At 40.0% G+C, this 25,361-nt stretch overlaps 1 protein-coding gene and 1 pseudogene across 1 annotated transcript; both read right to left on the reverse strand.

Annotated features, from left to right (window-relative positions):
- Window positions 1-7,766: 7,766 nt before the first annotated feature.
- On the reverse strand, window positions 7,767-9,044 carry LOC139808059 (uncharacterized; annotated as a pseudogene).
- Window positions 9,045-23,600: 14,556 nt separating this feature from the next.
- Window positions 23,601-24,803, reverse strand: LOC139808197 (uncharacterized). The gene has a single exon (XM_071769949.1). It carries the CDS (start codon window positions 24,801-24,803, stop codon window positions 23,601-23,603), a length of 1,203 nt encoding a protein of 400 aa, XP_071626050.1.
- Window positions 24,804-25,361: the final 558 nt, after the last annotated feature.

Here is a 25,361-nt window from a genome sequence, read left to right on the forward strand (position 1 = left end):
GAGCCCTGCGGGGCGCAGGGTCCACGGGAAGTTCCCCCCCCCTTGTCCGAAGATTCGGTGGCGACGTGGGAAGCCGGCAGCGAAAGAGACGGCGCGGAAGAAGCGGAGCTTACGAGGTCGTCTCCATCGGAGGGGGGAGCCTGGCCAGCTCTCTCCCGAAGAGGCTTAGACGGAACCTTGGCGTGCGGCTACTGGGGGCCAAGAGGAATGGGGCCCGGTAACTTGGAGCAACAGCTCGAGGAGGGCAAGTGAACCATTCGGCGCCCTGGGGCTCACAAGGTAAAGAAGCTGGACCGCAAGAGACTACCCTCCCGGATTGTCGGGGCGACAATCTTGGAAGAGGGGGGGTAGTGTTACGCCCGTGCTGTTCGCCCGTGCCGTGCGCTCATGTGAGTCGCCCCGTAGCGAGAAGTTGCGGGTCGCCTTAGCGACGGTGGATTGTTTATAATTACGCTTGTCAGATTTGGCTCTGAACTTCGTATCTAACGGACGTGACTCGTTGTATCTGAGCAATAAATCCGTTTTTATAATAATAGAGAGTTCCTTTATTCCCGGTGACGGGGAAGCGCGGCGCGTTCGGGAGTGTGGTGATAGTGAGACTGTGACGAACGCGCGGCGAGTGTAACAGTATAATAAAAATACACATAGATGTATTTGGCATTTGACGCTCTTAAATTTGCGTTGGAAAAATTGTTATATTTGGCAAAAATAATAAGTGGGGGTGGGGTTAAATTAAAAAATGTGGCAAATTTTAAAAATTTGATTACGCCATTGTAAAGAGCACAAAAAGCCATAAACATTTTGTACAAATGTTTTGTCGTTACGCCTTATATTTTCGAAAATATTCGCTAAAAACTATAAAATCCGTTATTTTCAAGGGGTTGTTTCAACCCCTAAACGTCGAGATACGCAGCTAAAAAAAAACACGTGTCTAATGTTTTTTGATGCTCAACAACATATCCAAAGGGCATCCAAATCGGTCGTTATTTTTTAGGGATTTTTTCAACCAATAAACGTCGAGATACGCAACTAAAAAAAAACACGTGTCTAATGTTTTTTGATGCTCAACAACATATCCAAAGGGCATCCAAATCGGTCGTTATTTTTTAGGGATATTTTCAACCAATAAACGTCGAGATACGCAGAAAAAAAAAATACGAGTCTAATATTTTTTGATGCTCAACAACATATCCAAAGCGCATCCAAATCGGGTAGGGACACTTCCGACCGTTCCCTTGTAAGTGAGAGGTTAGGATAGAGGGACGAGGGGAAGGGCTAGGGAGAGGGGATTTCGTGCGCTTTACATACGGCATAGGGCATAGAGGATCGAGGAAAGATAAATTGATGGAGAGAGAGAGATCGAATTCAACTAGCATATTGGAATTTACGTATGCTAAGAGGAAGAGGGACGAGCTAGAGAGACAGACAGCAGAGATATTCAAAAGGAGCAATATGATGGATGGAACACCACCTGGAGAGAAGAGATTGAAAGAGAAGGAGAGAGATACGGAAGAGAATGGAAAGAGGAAGAGTGAAGAGGGAGCTATGATAGCATTATTGAGAGAATTAAAAGAAGAAATGGCAAGTACAAGGATCGAGATACGGGAATTAAAGGAAAGCTGGAAGGCTAAGGAGGAAAGAATGGAGAAGAAGATAGAGGAATTAGAAGAAAGAGTAAAAGAACTAGAGAGACAAGGAGCCGGAGGAAAAGGGAGGTTAGAAGAAAAAATAGAAGAAATAACGGAAAAAGTGAAGGAACGGATAGGTAGACAGGGAGGCAAGGGGGAGTCAACGGGCGATATAGGAGAGGAAGTGAGAAGGTTGAAAAGGATAATGGACGAGAGAGAGAAGAAGGAGAGAAGGAATAACATAACCATAAGAGGACTGAGGAAGGGGAAGAGCAGCCTGAAGGAGGAGGCTAAAGAATTTCTGGAAAAAGAAATCGGGATCATCAAAGAAAATGTAAAAGGTGTTCAAGTGGTAGGCAGGGAAGGAAAGGAAATAATAATAGTAGAGATGGAAGATTGGGAGGGAAAGGAAACAATAATGAAACGGAAGAGCAAATTGTTCGGGGGAAACATATTCATTGATCATGATCTGACGAAAGAAGAGAGAGAGGTACAAAGGTTACTGAGAGAACGGGCAAGAAAGGAACGAGTGGAAGGAAAAAAGGTAAAAGTAGGATATAGAAAAATGTACATAGAGAATGAGATGTATGTATGGAATGAGGAGACAGAGGAAATAAGGAAAAGGGAGAATTTTCAAAAATCGGCCGAGAGGAAGGAATAGATGTGCGAGTAAAAGAGGGAGGCAAAAGGAAGAGGAATAGGAGAGGAAAAGGAAACAAGGATACAAGCGCAGAACTAAGGATGATCTTTTGGAATGTGGCAGGGCTGAAGAAGAAGGACAGAGAATTCTGGGAATACATAGAAGGATTTGACATTATAGGACTATGCGAAACGTGGGTAGAAGAAAAGGAATGGGAGAGAATGAAAAGGAATATGTCAAAGAAATTTGAATGGAAATGTCAATACGCGATTAGAAAGAAATGTAAAGGTAGGGCGAAGGGAGGTATAATAACAGGCATAAGGAAAGAGATAGAGGAGATAGATATTAAGGAAGCGGTATTTGTAAACGGAATGCAGGAGAGGAGGCTGAGGGTAGAGGGGGAAATATGGAGAATAATAACGGTATATAATGGGGAAAAAATGAGAACATTACGAAGAGAATTAGAGGAAATGATAGAGGAAAGGGAGGAGGAAATTCTATGTATAGGGGGAGATTTTAATGCAAGAATAGGGGGGGAGGGTAAGAATTACGAGGGGGACAACGACGGGGAAAGACAGAGAAGCTCTAAAGATGAGGTAATAAACATGGAGGGAAAGGAATTTTTAGAGATGCTGGAGGAGAGGGGATGGGAGGTAGGGAACGGTAATATGAGAGGTGACGAGGAAGGAGAATGGACGTACTCCGGAGGAAGAGGAACATCGGTGGTGGACTACATGGTGGTGAATCGAGAGGCGTGGGATAGAGTGATCAAGTTAACGATAGGAGAAAGGGTGGAGTCGGACCATCAACCCTTGGAGGTAGAAATAAGGGGAGGAGTAGAAAGGTTGGAGGAGATGCAAAAGAAGACAAAGGAAGTGATACAGTGGGACGAAGAGAGTATCAAAAAGTATAAGGAGAAAGCGGAAGAGGTAGAGGTGGAGGGGGAAGAGGTGGAGGACGCCTGGGAAAACCTGAAGAAGGCAGTAGAGAAAAGTATGGTAAGGAAAAGGATTACGATAAGGAGGAAGAAAATAGGAGAAAAGGATTGGTGGGACGAGGAGTGCAAGAGAAAGAAAAGAGGGCTGAAGAGGACATATAAAAGATGGAGAATGGGAAAGGAAGGAAAGGAGGTATATGTGAAACTAAGAAGAGAATTTAGGGAGATGTGCAGAAGGAAGGAAGAAAAAAGACTAGAGAAATATGAGGAAGAAATCAGGAGCGCGAAAACAGAAGAGCAAATATGGAAGATAATTAACAAGGAAAGGAAGAAAAGAGTACCAATTGAGGAAGATATAAAGATGGAGGAATGGGAGACTTATTTTATGCAGCTGTTGGGAGGAAGTAAAGAGGACAGGAGAGAAGAGGTGGAAAGAAGAAGCAAGGAAGAAGATGGGGAGCTGGAGATTCAGGATCAAGAAATTGAAGAACAGATCAATAACTTAAAGAGGAGAAAGGCGGCAGGAGTAGATGGGATAGCAGAAGAGGCATGGAAGTTCAGCGACGGGCGGATAAAGGGAAAGCTGAAGGAAATCCTGAAAAAGGTGTGGAGAGGTGAAGGCTTCCCGGAAGAATGGAGAGTGGGGCTAATAGCCCCAATTTTCAAGAAAGGTGACCCGAAAAGTGTGTAAAACTACAGGAGAGTCTCCCTGTTATGTACTGCGTATAAGATATACGCAGGAATATTAGCAGAGAGGCTAAGGAAGTAGGCAGAAGAGAAGAAAATTCTGCCGGAAACTCAAGCAGGTTTTAGGAAGGGCAGAGGGACGATGGACAACGTGTATGTGTTACAGCACGTGGTCAAGAGAGAAAGGAGGAAGAAAGGAGAAAAAGTATATGGGTTCTTTGTGGACCTAAGGGCGGCCTTCGACAGGGTGGACAGAAAGATCTTATGGAAAGCAATGGAGAAAAGAGGAATAAAAAGAGGGATAATTGAAAGGATCAAGGAAATTTATGAAGGGACGAAGAATGCGGTTAAAGTGAGCGGAAAAGTCTCCAACTGGTTCTGGACGGAGAAAGGAGTAAGGCAGAGGTGCCCTTTGAGTCCGCTACTGTTCTCGATATTGATCGCAGATGTGGAGGAGGAGATGGGGACAGGGCAGGCGGGCGGCATGAGGGTTGGAGCAGAAAGGATATGGACACTAGCGTATGCAGATGATCTGGTGCTGCTGGCAAAAAGTGTGGATGGAATGAAGGAGATGATAAGAAGACTGGAGATACCTAAGAAGGAAAAAACTGCAGTTGAACACAGAGAAGTCGAAGATTATGTGCTTTAGAAGAGGAGGAGGCAGAGGAAAGGAGGTGGGATGGGAATGGGAAGGAAAGAGACTGGAGGAAGTTAAGGAATACAAGTACTTGGGATACGAGTTGAGGAGGAATGGAAGCGACGACGGACAGATCAAGAGTGCAAAGAAGAAGGCAAATATAGTGATGAGGCAGGTATGGGGGGTGGGGGAACGTAGGTTCAGGGATGACTTTAGGAGAAGAATGATATTTAAATATTTAGTACTTGGGGTTATAATGTATGGGGCAGAGATCTGGGGCTGGAGAGAAAGAGAAGAATTGGAAAGAATACATAAAAAGTATGTAAAGTGGACCCTTGGCCTCGACTCCTGTACGCCGGACTATATAGTTTATAAGGAAACGGGGAGAGTAAAGTTAAGTACAATTGCGGGAAACAGAGCAGTAAGGTTCGAGGAAAAGGCTATGAAGATGGGGGAAAGAAAATTGGTAGTAGAATGCGTGAAGGAAAAAGAGAGTGAGGGACAAAAGGGTATGGTGGGGGAGGAGAGAGAGATGTTTTATAGGCAAAACGAATTTAGTTCAGAGGGTATAAAACTACTGAGGGAGGGGGAGGCGGATATAGGGCAAGTAATAGGGCAGAGAGAGAGAGAGAGACTAGGGCAATAGATGGATAGTAAGATAGGAAGCACGAGATACAACAAGAGATATAAGGACATAATGGCGCAGGAAGGACCGAGATATTTGAGAGAGAAAGGGCACAAAGGGAGCCAAAAGTTGATTGCGAGATGGAGATGTGGAAACGAAGAGGAAAGAAACAGATTTTGGGCGGAGGCGGGAAGAAGAAAATGCCAGATCTGCGAAGAAGAAGAAGGAACGATGGAGCACATACTGACACATGTAGATAGAGAGCGCAAGATTAGAGTGAAGGATTTTTTAGGAGAGGAAGGAAAGATAGCGAATGTGAAATGCATGAGAGAAGTAGGAAAAATGAGAGAGAATAGGAGAAGGGAATGAGAGAGTGGATGAAGGAGTGAATGTTTAGGTAGCAAAATTGTAAACCAAGTCTCGGATTTTAGGCTGGAAGGCCGAACCGAATAAAGTATATTATATATAAATACTTTCCGAATATCTATGATGCGTGGTGTATAATTATAGAGATTAGTTCAAAAATAAAAAAAAGCTTTATACGAGAATCGACAACAAATAATATATATGAAAATATATGTAAACCGTCTCGAAAATTCAACGTTTTTGACAAATAAAATTATAATTACATTTGCTTGCATTACGTCGCATCATAGATACTCGGTATTACGTATATCCACTAATTATAAAACTATAATATAAAGAACATTGCATCACATTAATTTTCAGTATTTTTAAAAAACGATTACTCCGTTTCTGCTTCTCACAACGCTTATGTATCTGTTCGCTTTCGGATAAACTTCCGAAAACGGCCCCCCTCCGATTTCGATGAAACTTTGTGAAAAGCTTCGTTTTGGGTCAAAATGAAAGCCCTTAAAAGGAATTTTGGCGACTCCTATGATAAAGCCATTTTTTAAGATAAAATGATAAAAAATATAGGAAAATCTTCGTAATTCTACAGGATGTTATAAATTGAATATATACTGTTTGTATTTAATGACTTTATGTTTTTATCCTCCCCCGAAAGCACGGGGGGGGGGTGTGCGTGAACCTCGGTTCGCATGGAAAGTGTATGCGTGAACTATTTCGGGACTACCGCACCTCCCCCGAAAGCACGGGGGGGGGTGTGCGTGAACCTCGGTTCGCGTGGAAAGTGTATGCGTGAACTATTTCGGGACTACCGCACCTCCCCCGAAAGCACGGGGGGGTGTGCGTGAACCTCGGTTCGCGTGGAAAGTGTATGCGTGAACTATTTCGGGACTACCGCACCTCCCCCGAAAGCACGGGGGGGGTGTGCGTGAACCTCGGTTCGCGTGGAAAGTGTATGCGTGAACTATTTCGGGACTACCGCACCTCCCCCGAAAGCACGGGGGGGGTATGCGTGTACCTCGGTTCGCGTGGAAAGTGTATGCGTGAACTATTTCGGTACTACCGCACCTCCCCCGAAAGCACGGGGGGGGTGTGCGTGAACCTCGGTTCGCGTGGAAAGTGTATGCGTGAACTATTTCGGGACTACCGCACCTCCCCCGAAAGCACGGGGGGGTGTGCGTGAACCTCGGTTCGCGTGGAAAGTGTAATATATTACAAAGCATATTATTTATGTATTCTGCTGTAAGTATATAATAAAAACATTAAATCATTAAATACAAACAGTATATATTCAATTTATAACATCCTGTAGAATTACGAAGATTTTCCTATATTTTTTATCATTTTATCTAAAAAAAATGGCTTTATCATAGGAGTCGCCAAAATTCCTTTTAAGGGCTTTCATTTTAACCCAAAACGAAGCTTTTCACAAAGTTTCATCGAAATCGGAGGGGGGCCGTTTTCGGAAGTCTACCCGAAAATACAAATATACACTCGACAATGTATATATAAAACTTACATAATTGTCACGTATATGTAATTGCCACCACTGTCATTTTCTCTGACCATGTGTTCCAATATATTCACTGCCAGTACTGAAAATCTATAGTTTGCGTCACGTATACTATAGATTTTCAGTACTGGCAGTGAATATCGGAACACACCCTGAGTGTGGAACAGGGAGAAACTCAATTCCTTATCTTTTATATGAAATATTTGCACAAATAATCCGAAATACATGCGTGTAATGCGATGATTAGCCAAGATTAACATATGGTGCGATAATAATGATTTTGATAAAACATACATAACTATATAATGAGAGACAATGGGCGTGTTTAAGATGGCAAAGCAGTTATCTTGCTCGCCGAGCGATTGAACATGATTGATTTTTTCTTGTAGATCCAATCAATCACATTCAATCTCTCGTCGAGCAAACTAGCCGCTTTGTTTTGAACACGCCCAATGACTTCTATTATTTATTTGTTAATCACTGTTAAAATTAAAATATTGTGACATATGAAAGACTAATGATTACTTAAAATAATATAAACGATAATTATGATAAAAAATAAAATCACAGTTGATATCACGAGTTTAAAAAAAATAAAACTTTTTCAGATGTGATTCTTTAGTAAAATTGCATTTTAAAATTGCAATATTTTATATAAAGCTCTAAAACATTATAACAAAATAATATATTTTTGTGCTTTCTGTTCGTAATAACTACGCAGTCTTGTTATTCACTTTTGTTGAAATGATTCCAATACCTCTAATATTTTGATCATGCATCTTATTTTCTGTTCTACAGGCACACGTTTTAACCCATGTGACAAGAATGACATTAAAGTTTCATCTTCTTCTGTGTCTGCCTTGGAAGTTGCATTTTTCTGTGTCTGCTGGAAGGAAGCTGAGTAAGCTGAGCAAGCTGCAGTTATTGACTTTGAGGATTCTTTAATCACAGATTCTATTTCGCCATCTGTTTTCTTTCTTTTTTTGATATCTGAAGTAGGTACTATAAATGAGCAGTCACTTGCTTGATCACCATTACTTTTTTTATCTAAAATTTTTTTAGAAATGTTAAGAGCATTTATAATCAAAAGTTGAGTTTTCTCTGGAAAATGATTTGATCACTCACTTTTAGAAATGTTGTCAACAAAGTTTTCTTTACAAATAGGAACGTCTGGCGAATCTGTTAATGATGTTGTCGATTCTTCTGAATCTGAAATAGGTATAGGTGGTGTAGGTCGTGGACGCTTTGTCAATAACGATTTGGAGACAGGCCTGAGGGGAAGTACATTTTTAGAACCAGACGAAGAAGTGCATGATGCAGATGGCATAGATTTGGTATAATTGGAGAGTGTCCTATAACATAATTTTCCTAAATTAATAAGGCAACAATTGTACAGTTGGAAACAAAGAATTTCATGAATGAAATAAATGAAATAAATCAGAGAATTAAATATAAATGTCAAAATCAGTAATTATATATAGTTACTTTTGTGGAATATACAGATGACCCATGAAACGATGAATAGCCATGCTTTGTGGTGTCAACAACTTTTCATATGACACATTATCTCTCCCTGAACCTGACCGTCCTTGTTGTTCTATTAACACCAATATTTCTCCCCTTGAACGACTATAGAAATTTCGTAGCGTATCCCATCTGTGTTTCGCATCTGATCCTATAGGAAAATCAATAAAATGTGTTCACAGTGACATGATCTTACATATAACCTGCATACACAAAAAAACTGGCACTCACCATTTATATTTAAGGCTTTACCAATAGAAACCCATGCCATTTCTTTTTCTTGTACATTTTTGTAACCCGCTTTTCCTTTGGCATAAAGTCTAGGATTGCCTTCAACAAGCGCAATCAGGTTCAAGTCATCTTGAAGTCTTTTATCAATATTATAAATGTCTTCCAAGACGGTTGTTGGAACTTAGTCTGAATTTTCTTCATTTATCTCCTCTTCATCTTCCTCCAAATATTCATATTCAGTATACAAATCCATATTTTCCATATTCATGTTTTAAAAGAGCAAACTCGGAACTCGTAATAATAAACATAACCTTTTTCCCTTCTTCGTACTATTTTTCCGCTAGTCTGGTCCGTCGCAGTGATATATTGTGGGTAGTCGTTGGAATAGGAATTGAACCAACTCGAGCGACTACGAATACGACTGTCCTAAAGACCGGAAATAATGAAAAAGGAAACTCGGAACTCGTAATAATAAACATAAACTTTTTCCCTTCTTCGTACTATTTTTCCGCTAGTCTGGTCCGTCGCAGTTATATATTGTGGGTAATCGTTGGAAGACTTGGAATAGGTGGTCGTTGGAATTGAACCAACTTGAGCGACTACGAATACGACTGTCCTAAGACCGGAAATAAAGGTGTAACGACCTTTCTTGCGACTATGAGACTCGCATTGTAGACCCAGCATTAGGCGCTGCAATTACAAAAATGGGTTTTAGTTTGGTACACTAAAGATCTAGCCGGCAAGATCAGCTACAGCAGGTTATAACACGGAACATTATATAGCAACAAGTTTGGCCGTAACTGAGATCTGTTGATATCTTTTATTAGATCTCTTTAGAGTGGAGTTTTTTGTCGCGGATACTTTTCATTTTGTATGACAGAATCAGACAGAACTTGGGTTTTGTCTCTTAAAGCTAGTATTGCTTTATATATATGTACTTGTGTTTACGTATTTAAGTCTTATTTTTATATTGTGCATAGGAATTGTACGTAATCATTTCTAGTGTGTATTTTGACTGCATAAATAAGATGTCTTTAAAGCGCGCCATCGCGCACTTAAAATGTGCTGGTTGCGACATCTTTCTTAAAAAAAATAGAGGTAAAAAAAACTAGTAAGGAGTACAGAAAAAGCACATTCTTTTTCTAACTTATTAAATAAAACTATATCTGTTAATGATATTTTATGTAATAAATGTCGACTATCTATTTATAAAATTAAAAAAACCCCCGACAGATTATCAGAATGTGAAACAGATCTTCAGGTTGAGTTTACTAGGGATCCAACATTTCAAATTGCAGTAAAATCTGAAAAAGACGTTTCGGATATCGAATATATTCAAATTCCTCTCCAAATAACAGTCTCTACTCATAACTATTGCTGCATTTGTTCTTCAAGAAAAGATCTGATTGTTATTCGTGAGGAAGCTCGTATACAATCATATTTAAAAAGAAAAATATACATTCCAGTTGGCAACAGATGTTGTAAAAGTCATGTAATTAAGAATAGACTTTTTGAAGAAGACCTCAGTCTTTTGAAAGTGCACTTCAAAAGACACATCAAGTCTTAGTGTAGCAGAGTTGTCCAAAATGATGGAAACTCTTACTGTCAAGTGTGATTCCACATTATTCGATCTCAAATAGGCGAAAGTAGTTTTTCAGAAAAACAACTTCTGGTCTTGACAGGATTGACATGGGATAATCTTAATGAATTAAAGGATATGATGACTTCGTTAAGAAATAGTAAATCGCGTTCTGTCATTCAAGCTTTAGTTGTTTTTCTTTTTAAACTACGCACGGGTAATTCCAATAAAGTGATAAGTTCCATCTTTCAACTAGAATATGAACAGTCAGTATCTGATTATTGTGGAAGTATTATGAAATCTTTTGAAAGGGACATCTTACCAACTCGCTTTGGTTTACAAGCTCTAAATAGAAATGATATTATCAACAATCATACTACCACAATAGCGAAAAAATGTTTGATGTCCAAGAAAACATGTTTATATAACATGTGCGTCGAAAATGGCCCATTTCTTGCGCGCCATCTGTACACGAAATAACCAATTGCACACACGAGAAATTTCTCACTATATTTACGCACGTGTGCGGGAAATCTCACTAGAATAGTACTTCCCACACGACGCATTGCCAACACTCCTTACTTTTCTCAATCCGACGCTAGCCACGCTATTGGACGGAGATTTTCATCCAATAGCGTGGCTAGCATCGCCACATCTCCATCCAATAGCGTGGCTAGCATCGCCACACTCGCATGTTCTTAACGACATCTTGCGGCGCACTACGCGAAACACTACGCGTGTTTCCGTGCGCTGCGAGATGTCTACGCAAATTACCACAGCGATACTCAGACATAACCTCAGAAACGCCAGAAACCGAGACCGACTCAATGTAAAATTTCTCGTGTACCCGAAATCGTCGAGGAGTCGCGTAGCGGATGTATATGTGTGTGCACGTGTGTCGCGCGGATTCGCACGCCAGGACGATCGATAAACCGTCCGTCATCGGGATCGCGTCTTCCGGGAACGAAACGCGAATCGTCGGGAAGCCCGGCACGTGCCGGCATCGTTCCCTCGAGCTACGAGCCGGCAAAAACCTAATCTGCAAAGGCAACTGCGAAACGGAGACGCTTCGAGCCTACGAGCATTTTGACCCAATTCTTATTGGTCAAGACATTGGACTACTGTGCATACGTAATGTTGTTTCACCTTTCTTATTACATCATATTTGCTCCTGTAATAAACGTTGCTTTTATCATAGGATTATCATAGGAGCGGAGCCCCTCCCCCCCCCCCCGCGCCCTCCTCCCCGCCTGCGCCCAACTTTTCGACTCGGGGGGGCTTCGCCCCCCCTTGTTGGGAGAAATAACCCCCCGCAAGTCCTCCTCCTCTAAAGAATTAAGGGCTCGGGGGGGTTTCGCCCCCCCTCGCCCCCTGCGAGTCCTTTTTTGAACTTTAGACGCACTTGTGATATAAAATAGTGTGTGTAACACGTGCGGGTTGAGAATTGGACACGCGTGCGGAGTGGACGCACTCGCCTTCGGTTCCTGCGTTACTCCGCACCCGTGTCCAATTCTCAACTTCCCGCACTTGTTACACAAATAACTATTTTGATTTGCGATGGTACGTATGCGCGACATCAAAAAAGTACTAACTCTGAGTACCAAAGAGTCTTTTTCTGTTCAGAAAAAAGTACCTCAATGCAAACCTTTTACCATCTATGCGATTGACGGATATGTCGTTGATATGGTCGGACCGTTTCTCGCAAATCAAAATGATGCGGACATTTTGAAAATTATCATAAAAGATCCAAATGGTTTGTCCAAATTCTTAAAAGAAGGTGATACTTTTGTTCTTGATCGCGGTTTCCGAGATATAAAGTCTGATTTGGAAGAAAAAAAATTTAAAGTATTGATGCCAGCTTTAAAAAGAAAACGAAAGCAGTTGATGACAGAAGAATCAAATCAATCTCGGTTTGTAACTAAAATTCGTTGGGCAATAGAATCTGTTCATGGGGTATTAAAACAAAAGTATCATCTTCTAGATCACAAAATTGATAACAAGTTGTTGCCTAACGTTGGACTTTACTTCAGGATAGCGTCTTTTTTAAATAATACTTTTGGAAAAAGACTTGACTCCGATAAAGACACTTTTGACGAAATTGTTCAAAGGATGCATACTCGAAAAAGTGTCGAAAATACTTTAGCTATTGAAGCTGGAAAAAAAGGTCGGTTTCGACAAAAACTTTCCAAAGTATTACATCTAAGGACTTATTAGATTTTCCGGAAATGACTGAAAAAGATTTAAAAATATTTTTCACTGGATCTTACCAACTGTCACAATCGGTATCTTATTTGGCGGAAATGTTTGATAAAAACGGAGAACTCAATCTCAAATTCGTAAAAAGTGAGAAAAATGTGCTTAAAGTTGAAGTTCAGTCTCGACACGTTTCTCGCAAAAAATACCGGTGTTTTTTAAGGTATATACCTAACAGCACAGGAATTTCTGGAGTAATACATTACGCATGTGAATGCGCTAATGGGCTACGAACAATTGGATGCTGCTTTCATATTGCTGCAATTATATATTATCTATCTCATGCAAGATATTTAGCGAAAATTTTGAAACCAGCAGAAATACTGAGCGATCTGTTTAAGAAAACAAATAACATTCCAGTAATAGAAAATAATAGTGAAAAAGAATAAATAAATCGTAGGTGTAGGGTGTAATGAGAGGCGAGGGGTCTTACATTCAAAAAGCACCCTGATTTTACGAAAACGTAGTGAGAGGCGAGGGGACTCACGTTAAAAAAGCATCCCGATTTTACGGAAATATAGTGAGAGGCGAGGGGACTCACGTTAAAAAAGCACCTCGATTTTACGGAAATATAGTGAGGCCAGGGGACTCACGTTAAAAAAGCACCCCGATAAGGAGTTTAAAACCGTACTGCAACCTCCACGTGGTAAACTCTGGAAACTATAAAAATTAAAAAGTATCTGGAAATTAAAAATTCAAAAGTACCAAAACCCATTTTTGTAATTGCAGCGCCTAAGTGTAAGTGGTAGTGCTTAGCGGCGGCGATACATATTACAGTCAATCGCGGCGCACACAACGCAGTTAGCTTTGTAGCCGCTACATGTTGTTGATACATATGCAGCATATACTGGTTTTGCAGATTGCAGTTTTTAAATATAAAAATTAAAAAGTATACATATTATAGGCTAATTGCAGAGGTACATATGTGCTATTAAAGTCACATCGAACACCCGCAACTCGGAATGGCACTGCACTGTGCGGCGGAGTGACGCGACGCTTACGATTTTCCATACTATGTTCCACCATTTAAAAAAAATTGAAAAAAATATATGTTATAGTGGACGCTTTAAGAGAAATTTTCGTAAAAATTTCAAAGGGGTACCTCGAAAATATCACCCTAAAAAAAATATTAAAAAATTCAAATATTTTTTTTGGTTTTTTTTTGGCAAACATTTTGGACATTTTTTTTGTTAATTAGTTTTATTAGTCTACATAACATATATTTTTTTCATCAAGATCGGTCAAGTGTTTTTTGAGAAAAATACATTTCTTTATTTTACTTTCTCCCTGCATAACTTCTAAAAAAATGAATTTTTTTAAATAATATTTGGTGGAAAGTTTTATCATATTGGTACTAACTTGTGACATTAATGTCAACTCTGTATGATCAAAGGCCGATTTCACATGCTTACTCCGCCAGGCCCTTTGGAAACATTTTTCCTCTGCTAATATCTTCAAATTCAAATATTTGTTTCCACATATCGCTAATTTCTAAAAGTTCCAACTGAGCTTTCTAAACATCATTATAAATAAAAGGTAGATTTTTCCATTCAAAATTTAATTTTTCAATATCAATATATCCTATACGCGTTGCAAGTAAAGTCAAATCTATAATTTTTGTTTTACCTTCATAGTAAAGTGCAATTTTTGGCTGTAAAAACATTAATTGTTCAAAAATAACATCATTATATGGTAAACGTTTCAACATTTCGCGAGAAGTGAAGTTTCATAAAAATTTAAACAATCTTTTTTAATTCCTTGCGCGCATTCTAAAGATAATGTCTGTAAAAGGCTTTCGCATTCAGCTCCTACATATATATCATTGACATCTTTTATGTGATTATCTAAAATAATATTATTTATATCTTTTAACGCCTGTGGTACAAGAAAATTTTTACCGATATCAATAATTAGTTGTCGACTACTTTCAAATATTTTATGAATTAAAATGTCGCGAGATTGGAAAAAGGCATTAAAATTATTTAAAAAGATTAATACGTATTTTAAAAATAATAAATATGCTTTAATCGTATAGTCATTTAATTGTTGCAAAATTGTTTCAGCGGATTTTAATTTATCTTCTACTACTGCCAAAAGAAAATAATTTTTTAAAGCTTCCCAATTGTGTTAAGTAACCGGACTACACAATGATATAAAGCTAACCATCTTGTATTTGATAATTTTAAAATTTTGCTTCTTTCCATTAAAAAATTCCTGAAATTCACCCAAAATTGCGCATCTCTTTGCACTACCCGAGACATACGAAGCAACGGCTCGAATTAAAGTTTCATATGATTGCGGTAATTTATAGCAAGCTTTATTAGCCATAATCGCGGATGAGTGACATATACAATTTAATGTTACTAAGCCCGGAATTTCAAATTTTAAACGCGACATAAAAGAGTTATTGCATCCTACCATTACAGATGCATTGTCACTTGTCATTCTAATAACATTCTTTAAAGGAATCTGTTTTTGTTTAAGAAGATTTTTAACAATTTCGAAAAGCTTTGCAGCAGAACAATCTCTAGCGTCTAAAGGAACTAAATCTAATAATTGTGTCATCACTTTTTTAGTTTTTGGTGAAACATATCGGACAAGAACACACATGGTTTTAGTATCTGTAATATCAGTACTTTTATCTATTAAAATAGAAAATTTTGACGTTTGTAAATTACTAATAGTTTCTTCAACTTCGCGTTTCGCTAATTACTTGTGTAATAATGTTTTTACATTTATGTCGATTGAGTGAAAGATCTGATGCAATTTTGGAATCTATAAACATATCTTCCATTACGGGAATTAAATGATCCGCGATTTGAATAGGAACATTATGTTCAGCAAGAAAGGCATTGAATTTTATTTCCGCGCGTTTCACTTTATCTTTATGAGAAAGAGAATTTGTACTATTTTCTACTGTTTCTTGACGTAAATTTTGATAAGATGTTTTTTTAATATGTGAGGCTGACTGCGAATGTAGAATTAAATGTGTTTTAATGCATACGATAGCTTTATTACACAATGAACATAATGTGTATCTTTTATAATCTTTTATAATAGGATGGGAAGCTAACCATCCTTTAAAGATCGCTTCATCTAACCATGATGTCTGAAATTTCCGAACTCTACTTTTTTTGATAGCTCCTTTATTCATGTTTAAAAAATATATATATATATATATGTAATTATTACAATATACTTACCTAAACTTACTTATACACCTATAACCTAGCTATTGCCCCTGTCGGCCGCATTCCGTCGATTCCCGCCTAAATTAACGGTTAGACGTGCAGAGATTAATGGATCAGGTATTAACAGGTTTACAAGGGATTGAATTATTTGTATATCTCGATGATATTGTAATATATGCTAAATCGCTTCAGGAACACGAGATTAAATTCCAACGATTAATGAAACGATTAGAAGAAGCGAATTTATTCTTACAACCTGATAAATGTGAATTTTTAAAGAAGGAAGTTGCTTACCTTGGACACGTAATAACTGAAAATGGTGTATGACCCGATCCCAAAAAGGTAAGTGCTGTAAAGGAATTTCCGACGCCAAAAACACGAAAGAATATTAAGCAATTTCTCGGTCTTGCAGGATATTACCGAAGATTCATAAAAAACTTTTCTAAAATTGCTAAACCTCTTTCGGATTTAACGAAACAATCTATTGCATTTGAATGGAAACAAGAACAGCAAGAAGCATTTGATAAATTGAGACACGCTTTGTGCTCAGAACCAATTTTGCAATATCCTAATTTTAATGAACCGTTTATTATAACTACTGACGCATCAGGATACGCCATTGGTGCAATATTAAGTCAAGGCAAAATAAGAAGCGATCTACCCATAGCTTATGCATCAAGAGTTTTAAATGATGCAGAAACAAGATATTCGTCTACAGAAAGAGAATTATTAGCTTTAATTTATGCCGTGAAACATTTTCGGCCTTATGTTTAGGACGTAAAAGAGAGATAATTAAACGGGTGCTCATGGAGCTAAAACAATACCGTTTTGAGGTTAATTTTGATAAATGTCAATTTCTGAAATTAAAAATTAAATTTTCGGGATATATTATATCAGCCGATGGCATAACTCTTAGCAAAAGGCATACGGAAATAATTTAAAGGTTTCCTATCTCGAAGAAACTCTTAGATATCCAACGATTTTTGGGTTTAACCAATTATTTCAGAAGGTTCATTCAAAATTATGCTTCCAAGGCGAAGCCCTTGACCAATCTTTTACGTAAATCCGAAAAGTTCGTTTTTAGCGAAGAATGTAGACAAGCTTTCGAGAATTTGAAAAATAATTTAATTTCCTATCCGGTATTAAGACTTTATGACATGAATGCAGAAACCCAACTGCATACTGATGCAAGTCATATAGCAATAGCTGCAATTTTGATGCAGAAACAGGATAACGGTGTGTTCGCTCCGGTGGCTTATTTTAGCCATGCGACAAATAAAGCCGAAGCTAATTACCATAGCTTCGAACTAGAGATGTTAGCTATTGTAAAAGCCATAGAAAAATTTCATATTTACATTTACGGATTGAAATTCACGGTGGTAACAGATTGTCAAGCACGCAGTCAATAAGGCACATTTAAACCCAAGAATTACTCGATGGACATTGCGCATACAAAACTATGATTTCCAAATTGTTCATCGCGCTGGTGAAAAAATGGCACACATGGATGCCCTTAGTCGAATAGTGGCGTATGTGGATTCAATGCCAATTGAAAGAGAGCTTGAGTACAAGCAGTTAGCGGATGATAGGCTTAAAGGCATAGCCGAGGAATTAGAATTCGCGGAAAACAACAAGTTTGAACTTATCGAAGGGTTAGTTTATTAAAAAAATACTGACAAACCACGCTTCGTGATACCAGAGTCGATGATTAATAATGTAATACGCGTTCACCATGATGACATGGCGCACTGTGGCATAGAAAAAACTGTTCAGGGTATTTTGGTCAATTATTGGTTCCCGTCTTTGCGTAAGAGAGTTCGAGAGTTCGAGATTACATTGAAAATTGTCTAGTGTGTTTAATGTCAAACTTATCGGTAAATTCCAGTGAAAGTGAATTACAAGTAACAGATGTTCCTTCAGCTCCTTTTCAGATCTTGCATACGGATCATTACGGTCCACTAATAGAATCAACCGGCGGTTTTAAACATATCCTTTTGATCGTAGACGCATATACGCGATTCACCTGGTTATTCCCAGTCAAGATTACCAATTCAAAGGAGATAATAAAAAATTTCGATAATTTATTTTAGATGTTCGGTAACCCCGATCAAGTAGTGTCTGATAGAGGAACGGCTTTCACCTCACACGAATTTTCCGAATTCATAAATTCAAAAAATATAAAGCATCGTAAAGTGGCGGTAGCAGCCCCTTGGGCAAACGGTTTAGTTGAGAGGGTAAATAAATTTTTAAAATTTTTTCTAAGAAAATTAGTCGAAGACCCTCGTAAATGGAAGGATAGCCTGAGCACAGTCCAGTACGTAATTAATAATACACATCACTCATCACTTAAAAGTTCTCCCTCGAAACTACTCCTAGGATATGACCAGCGGAGTCATGCAGATGCCAAATTAGTAGATTATCTTAATCAGCTGGCTAAGATTGAGTTTAACTTTGAAACTTATCGCGACTCAGTCCGCGAGGCGGCATTAGATTCTACCGAAACCATTAAAAATTATAATAAATTATATTATGACAAATCACATAAGAAACCGACCGAATACAATCCAGGCGACTTGGTGATGATACACGATACAACTGTTAAACCTGGCGAGGTCAAAAAACTAAAACCTTCTTATAAGGGTCCTTATCGAATGGCAAAAGCACTAAATAAAAATCGTTATGTGGTGGAAAATGTTCCCGGTTTTAATATTACATCACGTCCTTATAATTCAATATTGTCACCAGATCGTCTGAAACCGTGGATTAAAGCGATTAATCCCGGTAATTCTACGGAAATAACAAATGTTCCGACTCACGATTAAATTTAATTGCGTTAAAATTAGTATAAGATTATATTGCGTTTTGCCTTTTGAGCGATTTATATATTTTATGTTCCGAAGTTTAATAATTATAACTAGTTTCTTTGCAGTGCAACGTATGTAATAAAATAAAAGTGCAAATTTAACCATTTAAGTGTTGCGAAATCAGATATGTATTTCAGAGGTTAAGAAACATTGTATTACATTCGGGTCGAATGTCATTCAGGCTGGCCGAACTGTAAGAAACGAATAAGCGTTTAATTTTCCCGGCAACTGGCGCCGCCTGTCGCATGCGAGCGCTGCGGTAACCTCATCGGCGTGAGGCGTTAGTGTATCAGCACGAGCCAATGGCGTTTGCGGACGGTTGTTATTGGTTGAGCGAGATGAGGAGATACCTCACAGTGATGGAAAGTTGGATAGGCTGGACGCAGCGAATTTCCCCCTTCACTACGCACACAGAGCAACGCTCGGTCTATCGGTGTGTCGGCAGCGCTCGGCAGTGCCGAGCGAGAGGGAAAATATTACTCCCTCCTTGTCGCTCTCACTTAGCTCGCGCGCAGAGATCCCAGGTTTAGGTCTCTGCTACATAGCCTGTGGAGGGGATAGGCTGTGGAGGGGATAGGCTGTGGAGGGGATAGGATCGCGTCACGTGACGCTGATGCACACAAGCCAAGCGCCCCGTGTACATGTGCGCTCAGCGCTCGGCCAGCTAGAGAGAGCAAACATGCTATGCTCTTTCTCTTTCTTTCTTGAACCGGCGCGTCGTCAGCCTCGCAGACGAAATACGCATATTAGCGGCTTGACTGTCGCGTGCTTCTTTCTACACTAGATGCGATCAGATGCGATACACTATCATATCGCTTAATGATTTTACAATTTAGAAGTTAAAATCATTAATTAATTAAATTACAATTTCTTGTGTATATAAAAAGTATTAACTTAAAAACAAAACCGAGAACTTGAGTCACCAGTAAATAATTAACAATCAGCACAGGAGTTGTGTTCGACCAAACTGGCAATTTTATTATTCAAAAAACGCTACGTTTCGACCGCAAAATTCGGTCCTTTTCAAGCGTGTAAGTAGGAAGAGTCAGAGAATTCTATATCAGGGATCTGAGGGGGGGTGAGGGGCGGGGGAAGGACTCGCGGCCGAGGGGTCTGCCGGGGGGGGACTCTAGCACCGCCGTCCTCCGTGGGGGGAGGGGTGGCGGGTGGTCTGCGTTCTCACCATATGGTGGGGGGGAAGAGGGTGGTGGATGATCTGCCTGGCATAGGGTTAGGGGGGATGGGGGGGATCAGGCGAGCGCGTCGGGGCATGTTCGATAAACAAATGCCGCCTCGCGTCGATGTTCGGCCGATAGTATTTATAAACAGATGTTATTTCACACTCTTCAAATGTGAGCGAGCGCCTATGGCAGGCGGCTATAATTTACGACCTGTGACTAGCGTGACACCGCGGTCCTTTTCACTTTTCTTCGTAGGAAGTGCCGCTTATTGGTGTTTTGCGGCGCCATTCGGCTATGGCGTCGCGCATTACAAAGGCGAGCGCTGATGACATGCAGCTAGATTTTATAAACACTAGACGGCATAAGAGACGCAGCAACGCGACTCAATTTCTATGGGTATCGACGAACGTCGATGACAGAATTTATAAACGAATATCATCTCGCACTGCGGATGGCCGAGCATCGATGGTCGCGCGACGTAGGTACTCGACCAAAAATTTTATGCGATTTAACCGTCGCGGTCTCTCCTCTTTATTTTTCTGTCTAGGAGAACTATCTAAGAAAGGGAATAGATAATTATTTAATATTTATTTATTTTAAGAAAATTTCTAAAAAAAACTCCGAGATATACGGGGTAAAAAAAAAGGGAAACAATAAAACGCCGGAAAAGAAAGTTGGCCTGGGAGTCTCGGAGACCCCCGCTGTGCATGTCTACCGCCGCAATGTCCTCTTCAGACATGTCTTTTAGGGCAATTTATTGAGGTTTTTTTTTTGTGAACATGTGGGTCACAGGTTCACTTTTGCGGCGCCATTCGGTTATGACGTCGCGCGTTATTTCTTTCTTTCCTTCTTTTCTTTGTCTTCCTCTCGAAAAGGACCGTCTTCTCGTTCGCGTTCTCTCTTGCGCGCAGTTTTTCTCTCGCTCCCGTCCCCCGTTCGCGTTCTCTCTCGCGCGCAGTCTCTCGCTCGCTCCCGTCCCCCTTTGCGTTCTCTCTCGCGCGCGTTCTCTCTCTCAAACATGTCTAACAGCATGAATAATTTACACGATTGACCTCTGTCTCATATTATGAAACGATGAATTATGTCGCACATTAAAAATTTTAAATACACGGAATATAAATCAAAGTATAAAAATTAAACAATCTCTGTTTTATTACTCGTAGTTTAAAAAACCAAAGTTTTACAAAGTTTTAGTTTATTATTATGACCATTTTAAGGATGTTCAATCCGTGTAACGTTTTTTATGAATATTGTTAATATTTACATAATAATAAAAATTATACATTTTGCACTGACGACATGCATTTTGTTAATCCCTCCCAAACTATACGCAGTAACACAAATTATTATATCTTTTATTAATTATACATTTTGCGACCAGGCAAATTACAATGTTGTAAAAAGCATGTTAGAGTAATCAATCAAACACATTGCAAAAAATCTTTTTATAATTTAACAATTAAAAATAATCTCTCTGTAAACATCTTAACTCGATTGTCTTTCGGCTAAAATTTGACGAAAAATGTTTTTCTTTATTTTAAACTATCTAAGGAAGGGAGAAGGAAGGGAAATAAATAAATATTATAATTGGCGCTTATTCTTTAATTTTTTGTTTATTTCAAGAAAATTTGTAACATAAAAATTAAAAAATTTATAAGTGTAATATATCTGGAGGATCTTCACCTGAAACACACAAATGCAATAATATTATTAATATGATTAATAAAAAATTCAATATTTTTTATTGAAAAAGCGATTATCTTACCAGATTTCATTTTCCTCCTCCGACGAGGTATCTTCTCCGAAGAGTCTTCGCAACGAGTACGAATCGATTTGACAGTCGTACCATTCTCTGCGAGCACGCCTCTCATCTTGGATCCAACGCATATATTCAATATTAATAAAGCCCGGTATCACATAACTCATCCTCAGCTGTAAAATCAATATATAAAAAATATTACTTTTTCTCAAAACGCGCGCGCACGCACAAAAAAATAAAACTCACGTGTTCCCGCGGGATGCGAATCCGCACCCACCGCTCATCCATCAGCACCTCTATATTTAGCTGCATCCGCTAAACAGAAAAAACATATTTTAAAAAACTATATTATGTCACTATACTCTGTCACTCGCGAATCACCATACTTACCCCATCGGCGGGATATGTAATTTCGATTATGCGATCTTGCGCGCGAACCATTTTAATAATAACTTCTTTCGGTCAGTTGTCCGAACGCGTTTGCTTTCGCAGATTCAACAAGACTGAATTCTACGACGGTTGCAGAACGAAGCGGGGTAAAATGTCACCAGAGAAAGAAATGGTAACAGTTTAAAAACGGACAGCCCCTTCCAACGAAAAGAAATTAAAATGAAATATGTCTCGCACTACAATGGCAGGCAAAAGTTCGACGGAGCATCGACACATGTGAACGCGTTTTCTGTCGCTCGCGTCTCTTCGTTCGCGTCATTTCTCGCTCGCGCCCCTTCGCTCGCGTTTCTTTCCTTTATAATAAATAATTGGGAGAAGGAAAGATAATTTTAGATACAGTGATATGCATTTTAATATACATTTATTTTTCATGTAATGCATCATGTACAATATTATCTGCAGCATACGCCAACAGTTCACAATCAATAATTGAACTCTTATCATAAAATTCACGCAAGATTCTAACTGCATCACATTTATCGGTTATACAATTTTGACGTAAAATGGTTACAAATTGTTTAAATTTTTCACTTACGCCATGAACATTTTGGCATAGTTGAAAATACACATTCTCGATGCAATGTTATAATTCGAACAAGAAGAATACGGTTGACGGTTTCATGTACAAGCTGGTGGCGCACGATGTCAATTTTACAATATCTGCGTCACGTATTTTAACGAGTTCCAGATCTCGAAGCGCAAGCGATGATGGCCCTGGTGACTGCACGAGTCGCTGAATATCTGCACGTCTTTCGACGAACGTTACCCACGTTGCATGAGGCAGAATTATCCGATTGCCTCGGTTATCGCCAATATGTATATCCACAGAGGACATAGGTCCCACGTTGATCCCAATATCCAAATATTTATAAGCTGTTGGTGTCAATGCGTATCGTCTGCCTAGTATACGAACTGCGCGACGCTCCAACGAAATGCTGTAGAAAAAAATAATGAGATTACTTTCAAAATAATCCAATTCGCAAAAAAGATATTAAAAAAATATAAAGCTCTATAAATTATACAAAACTTACTTGTTTTCACACGTTGGAGTTTCAACATCGGGAATCAGCACGTAATAATTCATACGTCTACTGTTGCCACCGTTGCTTCCTCCAACGGAATACATTTTTTCTCTCGGTTATGAGAAGCGGACCGTTCGCACAAGCAGCCGATACGAGACTAGTCGTATAAAATTAATCGAGTATACGCGACAGCACCCACTATAACCCTTCCAAAAATATGATGAAGGAGGGGGAAATTAATGTTTCTGTAACGCGCAATCAGCCCCGTTTCTCAGCACCGCCACCTCCTTCACGACAAATTTCATCCCGACGACGAAACCTTGCAGGTCGACGAACGTTGGTGCGGACATGAAGAAATATCTCTCTTTCTTCGATGCGTGAATCGAGAGGAATGACGCGCGTTTCGCGACACTCTGATTTTTATATCCTGCTCCCCTCTTTTTCCCCTCTCATAAATTTGTATTGGGAGTTAAAGAAAGAAAAAATTTTCGTCGACGTTGCCGCGAACACTCAGACTATTTTGCGCACTACGTTGGTCAACGGATTGTACTCGATCACGCGATCGTGTATGATGAGACAGTACGCGGAGGTATTCGGCGGTACGATCTCCATGCAATCAAATTCTAGTCTGACATCCACGGTGGCGTTTTTGACGGATTCGTTTTGTCGAGAGCAATCGATGATCACGAACGGGCCGTTACGTAGAAAAGTTGAAACGGTGAGACTCGGCTCGAGATATTCGTATCCGTAATAGCCCTTGCAAAAACGCGCGTACATATCGTACAGAATCGCCCATCTGTGTTTACCAAAGTCTAAATTCAAATCTTCGTACGGATAGACTTCCGAGTTTAGGTAGAGTTTCACGTTGGTCAATTTGCAGTCGTCGAATCGGCTCGTGTCCGCAGACATGACGTTCTTCCGACCCGTTTGCAGAGCGAAGACGACGTATCGCGGTTTCTCGAGCTGAGTCGCGGTCTTAATGGCCCACGAGTGCTTGGTCGTGTTTTGCAACAGGGGATACTCGTACAGATCCCACGAACGGAAACCCATACTTAGATATCGTCCGTTTTCCAAGGCGCGCAGCATCGACAGCTTGTTGACCTCGCTCAATACCACGTGAGGCATTCGCCACTGTATCTTGAGTAGTTTGACAGTAGGCTCCAACGCGAGACTTCCCAACAGACAATTGTTGTCGGTGCGCGATTGTATCAAGATTAATTCGTGACGAGCGTTGATCACCACGCGTTTGTAATCTTCGCAAAATCCCAGTAACAGGTTGAGCGGTACGCAGAAATTGAAGTATCCGTTCGCGTTATTATGTGGTTCCCAGCCCGCGTTTCGCAGGATCACGCTTCTGTCGGACGATACCGTAACGTAGTTCTTGAGCGTGCTGATTATTCCTACGTTTCTGCAGTGATCAATCTCCACACCGTCGAGCTCGTATCGAATTTCATCGAACATGAACGCGACGCAATTATTCCCCAATACCACGTTATCGGCTTGGCCGGCTGCTCTGGTCACCGTCAATGTTCCTTCGACGTAGAGAAAACTTTCGCACGGCAACGTATACAGATCCTGCTGTTGTATAGGTATTCGTATCTCGTCGCTATATTCGAACGTTGTGTTGGCGTACGGGTTGTACGTGTGAGTCTCGATCTTGACGATGCGATCGTCAAAGACCGGCTCGCCTCCGATGTTAAGAATTTCAGTCATCGTTCAGATGTTTCGTACCGCGAATCCCAGAGATGGTAAAAATTTAACGTTCGATGCGTTGAGCTTCTTTCTCGTCTCTGTTTTCGTCTCTGTTTTAACGCTACCGAATGTCGATTTGATGATATCGTCGATCGTCGCAGTCGTAAAGATATTCTTATCTGTCGCGTGCTTCGAGTCGTTCAACACGAGCATGTCACACGTCGCGCGTTATCGCTGTAACCGTCGTACGTGCAATCTGACGGTGATCTCTCCTCATCGAAAACCGAGCAATCGTCCGTCTTGATCCGTGACGCGTATCGTTAGATCCGTAACGCTTCGCGCGATGATCGGCAGGTAAATGATCTGTGTGCGCCGGCGTTTCCGATATCTTATATCCCGGTGGTACGCTCGGTGAAAATTCGTGTATCGTGTGAACACGTTTGCCGTTGCTGTACGCACCCGCGGTCACGTTGCACTCCACGCGGATAATGTTTACGTTGATAATATTAATCGACGCGTCCGATTCGTGCCACTGTCTCGGTTGCAATATACGCTTCGACGAGAATCCCAGCAGCGATC

Source organism: Temnothorax longispinosus, chromosome 1, assembly GCF_030848805.1.
Source record: "Temnothorax longispinosus isolate EJ_2023e chromosome 1, Tlon_JGU_v1, whole genome shotgun sequence".
NCBI classification, from domain to species: domain Eukaryota; kingdom Metazoa; phylum Arthropoda; class Insecta; order Hymenoptera; family Formicidae; genus Temnothorax; species Temnothorax longispinosus.